The 14,292-nt window shown below is 42.3% G+C and overlaps 1 protein-coding gene across 1 annotated transcript; it reads left to right on the top strand.

Annotated features, from left to right (window-relative positions):
* The first annotated feature begins 904 nt into the window (after positions 1-904).
* On the top strand, positions 905-12,772 carry LOC124679519 (putative wall-associated receptor kinase-like 16). Its single transcript, XM_047215255.1, has 4 exons — positions 905-953; positions 2,797-3,694; positions 11,145-11,282; positions 11,571-12,772. Exons 2-4 carry the CDS (start codon positions 2,806-2,808, stop codon positions 12,770-12,772), a joined length of 2,229 nt encoding a protein of 742 aa, XP_047071211.1. The 5' UTR covers positions 905-953; positions 2,797-2,805.
* The last annotated feature ends 1,520 nt before the right edge of the window (positions 12,773-14,292 follow it).

Here is a 14,292-nt window from a genome sequence, read left to right on the forward strand (position 1 = left end):
TAAAATAAGCAACAGTTGAAGATCTAAGATTTTAGATTCTGATTCAACTCGTTCAAACCAATCATATTGTTTGCCTTGGGATGGGATGCATTCCTCTGTCGGCATGTCCTTAGTGACCGTGCCTGTTTATTTTTAATGTCAAGCAAGGCTGTAAATACACAAAAGTTCCACTAGGAAGAGAAACATCCAGTTTAGTTTACAAAGAGTTACCATCGCAAAGTAAAAGTTTACAAAAATTTACAGTACCCCAGTCAGGCAGCCACCACCACGAAACAAACTCGAGCGGATTACTCCTGACACGATACTGCAGCGGCCTGCTTGAGCGGCCGACGAGTTTGTGGGCACTAGGGAGAGAAACGAAGAAAGCTTGCAATGGCTTGCCATTAACTGCTAATCTGCTACCGTCTATAAAGTGGAAAACTTCCAATATTTTAGAATCTAGAACTAGGTCCTTGTCCAGCAGCGATATAAGTATGCATTGCACTTGTACAGTTGCACCATGCTCCAGTGTAGTATCCAACATGTTGCTAATATACTAACTGAAAGTCTGCTCCCGTTTCAAAAAATAAAATAACTGAAAGTCTGCCGTCCAAGATTGGTTCGTGTTGAGGAATTTATTCAGAAGATTGAGGATGTTGTTTTCATGGGAAATCATATATTACAAATATCTGATCAAGAGTCTGTTCAGTTTATTTTTCGTGAGGTAATGAAGAAGTCTGTTGTGTGACAATGTCGCTGTGTTTTGATGCGTTTCTGAGGTACCGTTGCTGACAACAGCTCTTCATGGGTACATATATACACCCCCAGGTTTAGCTGCTCTCCAGACAACTGGTGAAGCAATTTATAAAGCTCTGAAGCTGCTCTCCCTGTCTTGCAAAAGGCATTTTCTTGGGCAAAAGTCCGTCCAAGATACTTCTCCTGTTCTAGGGGAACTGGCCCCTTCGTTGTTTCAGGTCAGTTCATTAACATGTTTTCCAGAATGTCTTATGATGAGCTTTCTGTTCTTTTTTTTCGGTTTAATTATGCAGCGAAATTGGCTAGAAAACAAGACGAATGTTTATTTATTTCCAAAGCTTTGAATTGCTGAGGCCGCGCTAACTGCCACATGCCCGTACGCAATATCTATCAAGTAAATAACGTTTTCCACGCTTGTGCTGTGACCTATGAGTAGGTTGCTGGAGGCAGAGTTAAGTTCTTCACAGGTTATGTTTTTTTCCCAAGGTAATCGCAGAACAAGCTTTAACTAGGAACGAATCTGTTCATTCACAGAGGATCATTGTTTTGTTAAGAAAATATGTTTTTTAAATAAAATGCAAAATTGGTTAACATGTTAAGTAGTACATACATGCATCAGTGATGTATATATGCAGCAACATGGTATTGGATGACATATATTAGCCAAACATATTACTATATTAGCTGAGCATTAGGATTTGGCTAGCAAAGGAAGCTATGCACAAGCAGTTTTGGTGTTTCAAGTTGGTAAGCTAGATGATGGCATAATTAATGAGCTTAACAGGCTGCTTGGGAGGCTCGCCGGCTCGCCCGTTTAGCTCATTAGTGATATCAAGCAATGTTTGGCTCTGTACATTTTTGCAACGAGCCAAGCTAAACGAGTCGAGAAGACGAGCTCAAGACAAGCTCTTGTTGAGCTCGTCGAGCTTCAAGCTTTATGTTCAACCCTACAGGTGATGGTATTGAATTTCAGTTGCAAGCCACTTCCAACTCATGATTGACACGAATAACAAACCACTCAGATGGTTCGAGACATTTTTACCTAAGACTAGCGTGAATCGCAAAGCAATGCAATGGTTTGGAGGTTTTTTCTTAGTTGCAACCCCTATGCAACTAAAAAAAAATATCTCAGGTACAATTCATGGTAGCTCCAATAACGGCGCAATCCTATGGTCTAGGAGTTGACTCAGTCGCTTGAGAATTAGTAAAACTGTAATATTTAATAGATATATAATAGATTTATCATTTACATTTATGTTTATACAAGAGAGCTTTTCTTTGTCCCCAAACAACAATGGCGGCTGGGATTTCTGTTGTGTTAGGTTTTGCTCTCCATCAGCCCCTTCCTTTTATAGGTCAGCTCCCACATGGGCTTGGGTCTCTTAGGATAGACGCTTCTTCAGTGTTCAACAATTTATGATATACTTCATCCGTCCCATGAAGATTGTCTAAGATTTGTCAAAATTCAGATGTATCTAGATGCTATTTAATATTTAGATACATCTAAATTTTGCAAACCTGAGACAACCTTCGTGGGATGGAGGGAGTATAATGGATGACAATATTTCTCATGTAAATATATATGTACAATCGAAGTATATGATACGCGTAATATTTATCCCCAACTTGAGTCACCAATGCCTTTGTAACACTATAGCTATTTGCGACTGACTATAATCTGGGTACGGCCTTCAATTTTTTTCGCACTAGTTTTTTTTCTTCCGCGAAAATGCCTTTGTAACACTATAGCTATTTGCGACTAACAATAATCTAGGTACGTCTTTCAATTTTTATCGCACTCGTTTTTTTTTTTGTGAAACTCACTACGGACGCAACGCTCACACATACGGACAAACACTAACCCCTATGAATGCACACGCGCACATCCTACGCCTATGAGCACCTCCGTGAAACTGAGTGTCGACGAGAACGTCGCCTCCCACTGAAGTCTTTTAATAGGACACCAAAATATCAAATCTGGGATTTGAACTTCCAACCACAGGTTGGTTCTCAATTATCGCACCAGTTTGGTTAACAATCCCATGTTACTTATTTTTCCAGCCCAAGAAGATGCAAGTGTCGTTATTGCAGCTTGGCCTCGGTCTCATACTGATTGCAGCACAATACGCCCCTGGAACTGCGGTTCCTAGTTCAGAGTGTCGAAGACAGTGTGGCAATGTTGAGATACCGTACCCATTCGGTATTGATCCAGGCTGCTCGCTCGCGCAAGGATTTGACATCGATTGCAGGCTCCAAGAAGGTGTCTACAAGCCATTCAGGGGTTCCTTTGAGGTGCTCAACGCTTCCTTGACTCATGGCACGGCCCGGGTACTCACTAACATAATGGGGTACTGCTACAACAGCTCTACCAAGAGCATGGAGGAACTTGGGCGTTATGCAGATGACAGCGATGGTAGTCAGTCTTCTCCTTACCGGCTCTCCGATGTCCAGAACAAGTTCACGGTGATCGGGTGCAACGCTCTCGCCTTTATGCAAGATATGGATGGCACAGGTTACCAAGGCTTAGGTGTCGCGACATGCCGCAACCTGACAGACTTAGTGGACGGATCCTGCTCCGGTATCGGTTGCTCCCAGAGTACAATACCAAAGGGGATGTTCAGCTACGTAACAGGCTTCTCGAGCTCGGTCAACACAAGTAGAGTCTTGCAGTTCAACCGGTGCAGCTTTGCGGTGCTTATGGAAGCAGCAGAATTCAACTTTAGCACTTCGTACATAAGCAACACCAAGTTCAATGACACATACAATGGGCGGGTGCCTATGGTGGTTGATTGGGCTATAAGAGATGTTAAGTCATGTGTTGACGCACAGTTGAATAATACTAATTATGCATGCATCAGCAGCAACAGCATGTGCGTTGATTCTGTCAATGATGATGGATACATCTGCAATTGCTCCCAGGGCTACACAGGCAACCCTTATCTTCCGGATGGCTGCCAAGGTACAAATTAATTATGTACTGTAGATGTGTGTATACACATAAATGCCGACCGAATTGCACTCCGAATGCATAATGATTGTTTTTTTAGACAAACAGGGAGCGCTCCCCAGCTCCATTCTCATTAGAAAATGAAACACATAGCGTTTGATCATACAGGAATTTAAAACTAGATAGATCCAGCCCAACAGCTAAGCTGAGGGTCTTAAGCTAACAAATGTCGTAACTTTAAACAAGAAGAAACAGCCATCACATAGGCACCAAGTTCTCGCCAGAAACTAAGAGGCCAGCTAAAACTACGATAGACCACTAAAGCGCTTTTCACATCTTCTCCAGACTGATCCATCAGATCACCACATGAATATTGCCTGATTCTTCCGGGTGCTTTGACAGATAGGCTTCAGTGGCGCGCCCTTGCTGGAGAGAGGTCGTGGACGATTTCCAGGTCGAAATCCAGTCGAACGACGAGCATTTCAATCCGGCATCAGCGATGGCATCATCCTCAGTCTTCTCACCAGAGCGCGCTTGAATTTTTCCACCAGGTCCCATTCCAGCTGTTTGAATGGAACCTGCCATATCCTTAGGTATGATAGGAGTAAACCCCACACCTGCTTCATAGACAACCAAGTTTTCCTGTTAAACACCAAATGGTTCCTATTGTTCCAAATGCACCAAATGACTGCAGATGAGACAACATTCAACTGCTCAAACTTTTTACTGCATAGCCATTTCGATGCAAGGGATAAATAATCTACAATTTCCACATCAAAAATCTCTTGCACCACAGACCAAAGCAACCTAGATACCAAGCAGTCAAAGAACAGGTGTTTAACAGATTCTAATTCACTGCAAAGTTCACACTGCAAGGGTTTTTGAATACCCCTGTGTCTAAGATTATCCCTAGTCATGATCTTGTTTTGGGACAACAGCCAGAGAAAGATTTGCACTCTAGGTGGGATTTTTAAATCCCAGACAGCAGGCAAAAATACTGGTTGTACCCCTCTAAAGTTAATAATAGCATACAGAGATTTAGAAGAGTAAACCCCTTTTGACTCATATTTCCAAATCAAAAGATCTTCCTCCATAGAGAAGGTGATGGATTGAGCAATTTCACATATCTCAAGCCACATTTCCATCATTTGTGGAGTGAAAGTTCTTCTAAAATCACATTTTAACTGTTGTCCATCCCATAGGTCAGCAACAATTTTCATTTGTTGATTAACCACAAAATAAATGTCCCAATACTGAGTGGATAAGGGAGCATTCCCAAACCAAGTATCTTCCCAGAATCTAACAGTCCTACCATTCCCAATTTTCCACTTATAGCCAAATTTGACTGCCCTAGATGCCCACATCAAACCCTTCCAGAAAATAGAAGGGTTTATATCCTGGCAGCAGAAAATATTTGGGTTTCTAGTGTTGTATTTAGCATCTACTATTCTTTTCCATAAACTCCCTTCTCCATAGATATACCTTTTAACCCAGGACCCAACTAAACAAATATTTAAATCTTGCAGGTTTGGAATCCCAAGCCCACCATATTCTTTTCTCATGCAGATAGAGGGCCAATTGGCTAAATGGATCCTCTTGTTCCCATCTACATCATCCCACATACAGTTAGCTATCTGTGTATTGATAAGATCTAAGGCCCACTTTGGAAACTTGAAAAAGGAGAGCATATATATAGGTATACTAGATAAAACAGTTTGGATGAGGATTCTTTTTGCCTCTAAGGACAGCAGTTTCCCCCTCCACCCTGCCATTCTACTAAGCAAATTATCAACCAAAGGTTGCAGATCTTCCCTCTTGAGTTTGCTAAAGTGCAAAGGGAGACCTAAATATTTCACAGGGAATTTCCCAGCCACACATTGAAAGATATCTAAGAAAGGTGTGAGTTCATCCACCTCCATATTAATAGCCATCAACTCACTCTTATGGTAGTTGATTTTCATCCCTGACACTTGTTCAAAACAAGTTAGGGTCCATTTAAGATTTATAGCATTTCTTTCATTATTTTCTAGGAAAATCAAGGTGTCATCTGCATACTGTAGACTAATTACACCACCAGGGACTAAGTGTGAACATAGCCCTGTGATCATGCCACAAGAAGCACCCTTGATTACCATTTTCGAGAAAACATCTACCACAAAATTAAAAAGGAGGGGAGCAAAGGGATCCCCTTGTCTTAAACCCTTCCCAGTGAGGAAAAAATTTCCTTCCACATCATTAACTTTGACACCAACAGACCCCCCCTGGGTTATCTGCTTAATAATGGATATAATCTTTTCCCCAAAACCTCTAAGTTGCAAAATTTCATAAAGAAAATCAAGATTTACCCTATCATAAGCCTTTTCATAGTCTATCTCAAAAACTAAACCTTTCTCCTTTCTCCTAAAAACTTCATGGATGATTTCATGGGCTGAAACCACACTTTCAAGGATAAACCTCCCTTTAATGAATGCAGATTGTTGCTGAGAGATCAATCTGTCAACCAGGAAAGAGAATCTATTTGTAATAACTTTGGTAAAAATCTTAAACACACAATTTAAAAGACTTATAGGTCTAAACTTTCTCATCTCTTTTGCATCATCCTCCTTTGGGATCAAGGTGATCATGGCAAAATTTAATCTATAAAGATCTAGTCTATTATGATACCAATCATCAAAGAGTTCCAGGAGATCCTCTTTAACTATATCCCAAAAGGATTGGAAAAACAGAAAAGACAAGCCATCTGGTCCAGGTGCTCCTTCAGCATAGGACCCAAACACAGCTTCTTTAATCTCCTCCTCAGAGAACATCTTTTCTAACTCAGCATTTTCCTGTGAGGTAACTTTCTCTTCAGGAGAAAAGAAGTCATCCATTAACCTAATGTTAGGTCTCTCTTCCCTCTTAAACAGATCTTTATAAAAGTCAGTAGCTATTCTAAGCATGCCTGTTTGGTCAGTTACAGGACCCTCTGGCCCTTCTAAGACATTAATTCTTTTCTTCCTTCTACGTTGGTTAGCTATAGCATGAAAGTATGCTGTATTTCTATCCCCCTCAAGGATGTTTCTATCCCTAGATCTTTGCCTAGCCTTGGTCTCCTCAATGATCCAATAAGTATTGAGCTCAGTAAGAATATCTTCTAATCTTTTCCTACTGTTATCATCTAAAGGCTGGGTTTCAGCATAAATATCTAAGGAATCATACTCCTCCATGAGCTCTTTCTTGTGCTTCCTAATATCAGCTTCTAAATTAGCACTCCATCCTCTAGCTAATTTCCTAAAATACTTACACTTATCATGCCAACTATCAATAGCAGATTTATCACCTCTGCCTAAACTCCAGGCTTTGACCACTAAATCCCTAAAGTCAGGCCTGGATAACCACCATTTCTCAAACTTAAAGCCACTCTTCTTTGGGACCTGACTACAGCCAGAGTCCCAAATGATTGGAGTATGGTCACTTCCTATTCTAGGTAAAGCTCTGGCATGAGCTAAAGGAAAAATTTCTTCAAATTCAGTTGTACAAAAAATCCTGTCAATTCTACTCATGATTAAGTTTTCCTGATTATTGGCCCAAGTAAAAGCTCTACCAGTTAGTCCAATCTCTATCAGAGACCAGATATCTATCCAGGCATTGAATTTATCTGCCCATCTATGATCAATATTACCATTACTTTTATCTGATTGGGATCTAACAAGATTGAAATCACCACCAATGATGGCAGGACCTTCCCAATGAAGGAAGAGTTCATGAAGTTCAGAAATAAAGTCATCCTTTTTTTCTTCATAAGGAGAACCATAAACGGTAGTAATCCTAACAGTTGTATCATTTATCTTGTTCCTAACAATAACACTAACAGAAAAGTTCCTAATATCCCAAGCTACAATGTCAAAAAGATCAAGATTTAAACCCACTAAAATCCCTCCTGCAGATCCAACTGCAGGAAGATGGTTCCAAGCAAAGTTTCTATTCCCTAACACACATTTGAGAAAGGAATTGCTAAATTGCTGTTTTTTTGTTTCTTGGAAGCCAATATAATCTAGTTGTAGAGGCACAAGGTTTTCATCTATATACCTCTGTCTACCCAGGGCTTGAATCCCTCTACCATTCCAGAAACCACACTTCATCTAGATGACTTCCTGGGGTGCTTGCCCCGTTTTTTCCTAGTCACATGCACCCACACATTCTCACCTCTGTCATCAAACTCATGATCTGTATTATACTGATCAGGAGTTCTTGGACACTCAGCATCTAACACTACATCTATATCTAAACTAGACTCTAAAATCTCATCAGAATGAACCAACTGATTTTTAGCCATTCCTAAGCTATCAGATTCTTCAGTAACATCTACTGCATCAACATCAACATGTATCCCTATTTTCCTAGCCATATCACCTAACTCAACTGCTTGCAGAACATGGAAAGGATTGGATCTGATTATACCTGACATTTTTGAAGCAGCACCAAGAGTATTCTTCCTCTCCTTCAGCTCCATAGCTTTGTCCATCACATTCTTTGATCTGTCAATCCTGTCACTCTGCCTGCTAGGCTGCACAGGGCCCCAAGCCTTCTTTTGTTTCTTCCCAGCACCTTGATCATCTCTGTCTTTCATCAGGTCATGAAAAGCTGGCATGATGTCCTCAGGCAAATTAAGCTGTTCTATAGCAGCTTCTTCCATCTTATCAGCAAAAGATAGACCATCCTCATTCCAGAAACTTGTAACTTCAGATCTCACACTGTTGTCAGCATTGTTGGAGGAATCCCAGATGAATTGTCCATCAGTACCAATAGCACCCTTCTCCATCAGCAGCTTGTATATCTCACAGCCAGGAATTACCTCATCAGATGTGTCAGTAGCTAATACAGCAGTCTGCCTCCCATGGTTTGCAGTCCCAGTTTCCACCTGATGATTAGAACCACCACTAGATTGGGAGTTTGTGGAGTTTCTGTTTACCTCAGATCTCCCATCAGTGTCCATTCCACTGTTCCCATTTCCAGTCCCTCCTCCTATATTACCATCATCTTGTCCAGTAGGCAATTCTCTCTGAACCCCAGCTGCATTTGGCAATTCAGCAGTAAACTGTAATTGAAAGAGTTTCCCATGGAAGTTGAAGAGCCTACCAGCTGGGATTCTGTTGGGGTCTCTGCAAAGGATTTCCACCCTAACTACCTCAGCACAGTTCTTGAAGATACTCTGCCAATCCACCTTTTTCAACAGACCACACACAGACACAGCTTGATCAATAATGTTCCATTCACACCAAGGAGGCAGCAGTCCCCTTATCTGAATCCAAGTCTCTACCAGGGTTTCCACAGGTTCTGGGTCATCAAACCACTTAGTAACTGAGACAGTGACTCCTTCTTTTTGCAGTCCAAACCTGGGGTACCCAATTACTTGTTCCACAGGGATATGTGGTGGGAATTTCACCAGGTAAGACCAGTCTCCAAGTTCCCTAATCTGCCAGGGCCAGTTTGTTTTATAGATGTTTGAGAACTCTCTGCCAAGGTCTTCCCTGCTAATCTCACCATCTTCAATAGTAACCACACCACAGTTCCTTGTAGAGCTGATGGGGTTGACACTTACTTCAGGGGCTTCAATATGATAAAAGCCAAGACCATTAGCAGAACTCCCAATATATCTAGCAATCTGATGAGGTCTTTTTAGAACTGGGCAGTCATCCACAACATGATTAGTGGCTTTGCAGATGAAACAACAAGACCCTTTGGAGCAAGCAGCCTTCATATGTCCTGGTTCCCCACAACCTTCACAGATGGTATCTGCATAGTTCAGAGAGTTAGAACCAGAGGATTCTGCCTGAACTGGACCCTTCTTCTTCTGCTGAAACTTCCCTTGTTGGTTCTTGCTCCTCCCACCATAATCCCCAGAGTTTTGTTGGCCCTGACCACCATTCTGTTGTGGATTCACCCATTGATTTTGTTGCATGCCAAAAGGTTGTTGAGGATATGGAGGAAAAGGTCCTCCAAACCAAGGGGGAGGCATGGCACCAGGCATGAATCCATAAGGAGCTTGAGGTGGGAAGGGATAACCTTGCATCTGGGTGAAATCTGGTGGGAACTGCTGATTTTGTTGCTGCTGTCGATCCCCTCTACCACTATTTCCTCGACCACGACCTCTCCCACGGTCAGCCATGATCAAAACCTCCTCCTGCTCGAAGTCTTCAACACCCAGCACCTCCAGGCCAGGACGATCAGGAGGGAGTGGCGGCGGCGGTCTGAAGGGGGAGAGGCGAACCCTAGGATCCCCCCTTTTTGTACAAGGACGGCGCTGCCCTAGAGGTGGTTTGGTGAGATTCGGAGGAATATGCCACAACTGACTGTAGAAGCTTTCCACCTCATCTCTCTCACTGCAAAAGGAGCTCCAAAAGTAATCTATCCCTTCTACCCTTGGACTTTTGTCAACGGCTAAACGCCCAGACTCCAGAATACTACCAAAATTCCCAAAAGCTTGTTCAAAAGGCCGAAGTCTCAATCCTCCTTCTTCTCTGCCACCAGCACTTGCAGAGTCTTCTCCATTAGCAAGGCTTGATGGCTGAGAACCAGCAACGAAGTTGCCGCAATTCGATCCCTGCGAGATCCCCCATCTTCTGCTCTGATCGGCTCCCACATTGGCGGCATTTGGCGATTTGCCTCTACCATAGCCATTGACACCGGGGACAGAGGGCGCCTGGGACGACCTGGCTGCCCATCCCGCCTGATCCGTTGACACGAAGCTCTCATAGCGCATCGGGGGATCGCTGTGGATGTTCCCCCCTCCGTTGAGGTAGCTTGATGTGTTCCTATCAGAGAATGCGCGATCTCGCTGCGCAGAGGCTTGAAGTTGTATCGGCCCGATTGATCCGATGTAGAGATCGAAAGCATGAACTCCTGGATCCTCTGAAGGTTTAGACGGGCCCGCCGCACCTTCCTTCGGCCGCGCCCTTCCCAGACCAAGCGGATTCCACCATGGATCTGGCCTTGAGCTTGAGATGGTACCTCCGCGCCCAAATGCTCTCGGTCCTTGTCCTCCTCCAGGTCGCGCAGAGCCTTGAACCGCACCGCCACTCTCCGGAATCTCTCCTCCATCACCACCGATCGGCAGCGCCAGGCGCCTCCGCGATGGGCGGCGGTGCGAGATTTGGGGGAAGGCGAGGCAGTCACTCCGCGGAGCTATCTGGGCGACCAAGCAGACGGAGCGGCGTACGGACGCGTGTCCGGACCCCGAGGTGGTTCCGCCATGAACAGGACCTCGGGTCGGACGCATCGCCAGGATCGCTGCTCCCGAATCGCCTCCATCGTCGAAGTAGAACTCCCCCTCTCCCGCCATCGCCCGGACGAGCCGCAGGGATGGGCGGCGACTCGCCGTTGGGAATATTAGTTTGTTAATGGGACGAGCCGCAGGCATGGGTTGCATAATGATTGTTGTGCCCTCAAAATGCTAATATTAGTTTTTCTCATCTTAATGTAGATCTCAATGAATGCAATAACAACCCATGTCCTTCAGGCGGTGCTTGCCACAATACAGTTGGAGGATTCCAGTGTGTTTGTCGAGTAGGAAGAAAACTCGAAGGGAATACATGCAGCCTTGATACCAGATTAATTATAGGTAAAACCCCCAAAAATTTGATAATCTAGCTAAACCATTGCTTTTTATCACGTTCATATGCAATGTCCAAAAAATAAAATATTTCCTCCAGCCCAAATTAATTGTTCAGCCTTATATTTTGTCCAGTACAAATGTACTCCTGAATTGCGTCAATTAATTTGGGGCGGACTGAGTAGTAAATGTAAAACAGATAATGCATCCAATCAGAGCCAAAACAGCATTTTCAAATATGGTTAATCTCTCCCCTCTCTCTAAAAAAAAGTTGTCTAATGCGATTTCATTATGCAGGACTTGCAGTGGGATCTGTTGGTGTAGTGATTATTATCACAATCATTGTGTCTTGGCTACAAATGGTAGTCCAAAAGAAAAAAATGAACAAAGTTAAGCAAGAGTATTTCCGTCAGCATGGTGGCGTAATTTTGCTAGACCAGATGAAAGCAGAAGAAGGTCTTGGTTTCATTGTATTTTCTGAAGCTGAACTCATACATGCCACAAACAACTATGATGATAGCAGAATACTTGGGAAAGGAGGCAATGGGACGGTATACAGAGGGATAATAAAGAACGGCACTCCGGTTGCAGTTAAAAGATGTGGATTAGTTGATGAAAGGCAAAAGAAGGAATTTGGCAAGGAGATGCTTATTTTGTCCCAGCTCAATCACAAGAACATTGTTAAACTCGTGGGTTGTTGCCTTGAGGTGGAAGTTCCAATTCTCGTCTATGAGTTTGTCCTGAATGGTACACTCTTCGAGCTTATCCATGGAAATAACAAAGCACTGCAAATATCCTTCAACACTCTCTTAAGGCTTGCTCATGAAGCAGCCGAAGGACTCCGATTCCTACATTCAGATGCATCTCCTCCAGTAATTCATGGTGATGTGAAAACGTCGAACATCCTTCTTGATGAAAACTACATGGCCAAGGTATCAGACTTTGGAGCCTCCGCACTAGCCCCATCCGACAGAGAGCAGTTTGTCACAAAGGTTCAAGGTACTTGGGGATACCTTGATCCTGAATACATTCAAACATTCCAATTAACAAATAAAAGTGATGTCTACAGCTTCGGTGTTATCCTTCTAGAGATCCTCACTGGACAGTTGCCAATGAAGCTTGAAGGTCCAGACAAGCAAATATGCTTGTCTACGACTTTCCTAGCTGCTATGAAGGAGAATAATCTTGATGCAATGTTGGTGAGCCACGTGAAAGGCCAAGAGAGCATGGAGTTGTTGAGAGGACTTGCAGACCTAGCTAAGAAATGTCTAGATATGTGTGGTGAAAACAGGCCTTTGATGAAAGAGGTTGCGGACGAGCTCAACAGATTGAGGAAACTTTCATTGCATCCTTGGGTACAGCTTGATTTGGAAACAGAGGAAGAAAACCTTCTTGGAGGGGGATCTACACGTTATTATGAAATAGAATCAAGCGGGTATCCTATGGGCGAAAGAGAGAACCAGCCCATAAACCCAGGAAGTTCCTATTATGCAAGATGACTAAGATACACATAGTGTAAATCTTGTAAAGTGAATGTTTTCTTCTGGATCTTCTCTCCATGTATGCTGTATTTTGAGGTTAGCATTGCTGCTACTTAATTCGAGTGCGCGCACTATTTGTAATAGAGACTAGTCTTTCTCTTACTACTTGTAAATTACAAATCGTGATTTTAATCCATTCGGTGTGGAGTTAAAGTTCCTGTTGACAAATTTGTTGATTAGTAAGATTCTGGGATGATTCTTTCTGGGAAATAGCACATGATAAGGGCTTAAACCGCAGTCTGCCCGGTTAATTTTTTGAAAGAGAAAGCCTGCCATGTGCCCATGATTGCTTGGTTTGACGACGTCAAGATGTATGCTTGTATATATAGAAAAACTCGAGGTGGTGGCTGTTCTTCAGAACACAACTTTAAACTTTCTGGGGCTCTCGGTGTCATATGAAGACCGATCCTTGAGCAAAAGCAAAACCCCGCGGGATACCTCTTATATACTAGGAGACATGAACCCCCTCATTATTTCAGGTGAGTTTTATGTAGGACAATTTATCTAGAATTTCTATTTTTATAAGGTTTTGGTTCTTTTTACGGTTTGCTTGAAGGTTGGATGCTAGAAAAATAGAATGACTTCTTACTATTTATTCCCAAGATTCTGAATTTATGAAGACATCTTAGTGCAAACATGCAATAGCTATCCAAAATTATCTGCAGCGCAGCTTGTGCTGTGACCTGCGGGTAAAGTTTATTAATTTATTAAAGAGAATCATGGTATCTTATGAACTTTTAGATTAGATGCATTTCTAAGCATTCGGTTTCTTTCTCAGAAAACATAATAAAAGTATTAAATCCATTCAAATTGAATATATTTATTTTCATGAAAAAACACTTAATTCACTTAATCATATTTTTTCTTAATATTTTTTTATTTGAGTCGAAGAAGTATGGAAGTACGAGAATATTATAACTGCAAAAAAGTTTCAGAGTTTTCATTGGAGTAGCTTAATTAGTTACTCTATTTAGTTATATGGTTTTTTTGTTACAGAAAAAATATTGCTGATCTAATCTAGTAGAGTAATTAAATTAATTATATATTCCTTATCTAATTCTAAAAGGTTGCTGAAGGCAGACTTAAAATTCCTTTGTTGCCGATTAGAAGGAATTTTTTTTCCCCTAGCCACTATACTGATTTCAAGATGGACTAGATCCAACACCACACAATATCCCATTCCTAAGCATGGATGCCTTGTTCCATCTCCCATTGCCCAACATAATCCAATTCGGCATGAAGGCCCCCAACTTATGAACAGAAGTTCGTTTTGTTGTTGGTATCATGTAGTACATGTCGATTAAGGTTGTGGATAGCTACATGCACCCAAATTTTGGCACAACACTTCTGTCCAAGAATGGAAAACCCCTAGAAGGAGAGGATGAAGATTTTTTTTGGATTGTATGGACATGTCCGCTTTTAACAAAAAATTGGACTGATTTCACTACTGCAGCTAACATTGGCCAAGAATGATCTGT

This window comes from Lolium rigidum, chromosome 7 (genome assembly GCF_022539505.1).
Source record: "Lolium rigidum isolate FL_2022 chromosome 7, APGP_CSIRO_Lrig_0.1, whole genome shotgun sequence".
In the NCBI taxonomy this organism is placed as follows: Eukaryota; Viridiplantae; Streptophyta; class Magnoliopsida; order Poales; family Poaceae; genus Lolium; species Lolium rigidum.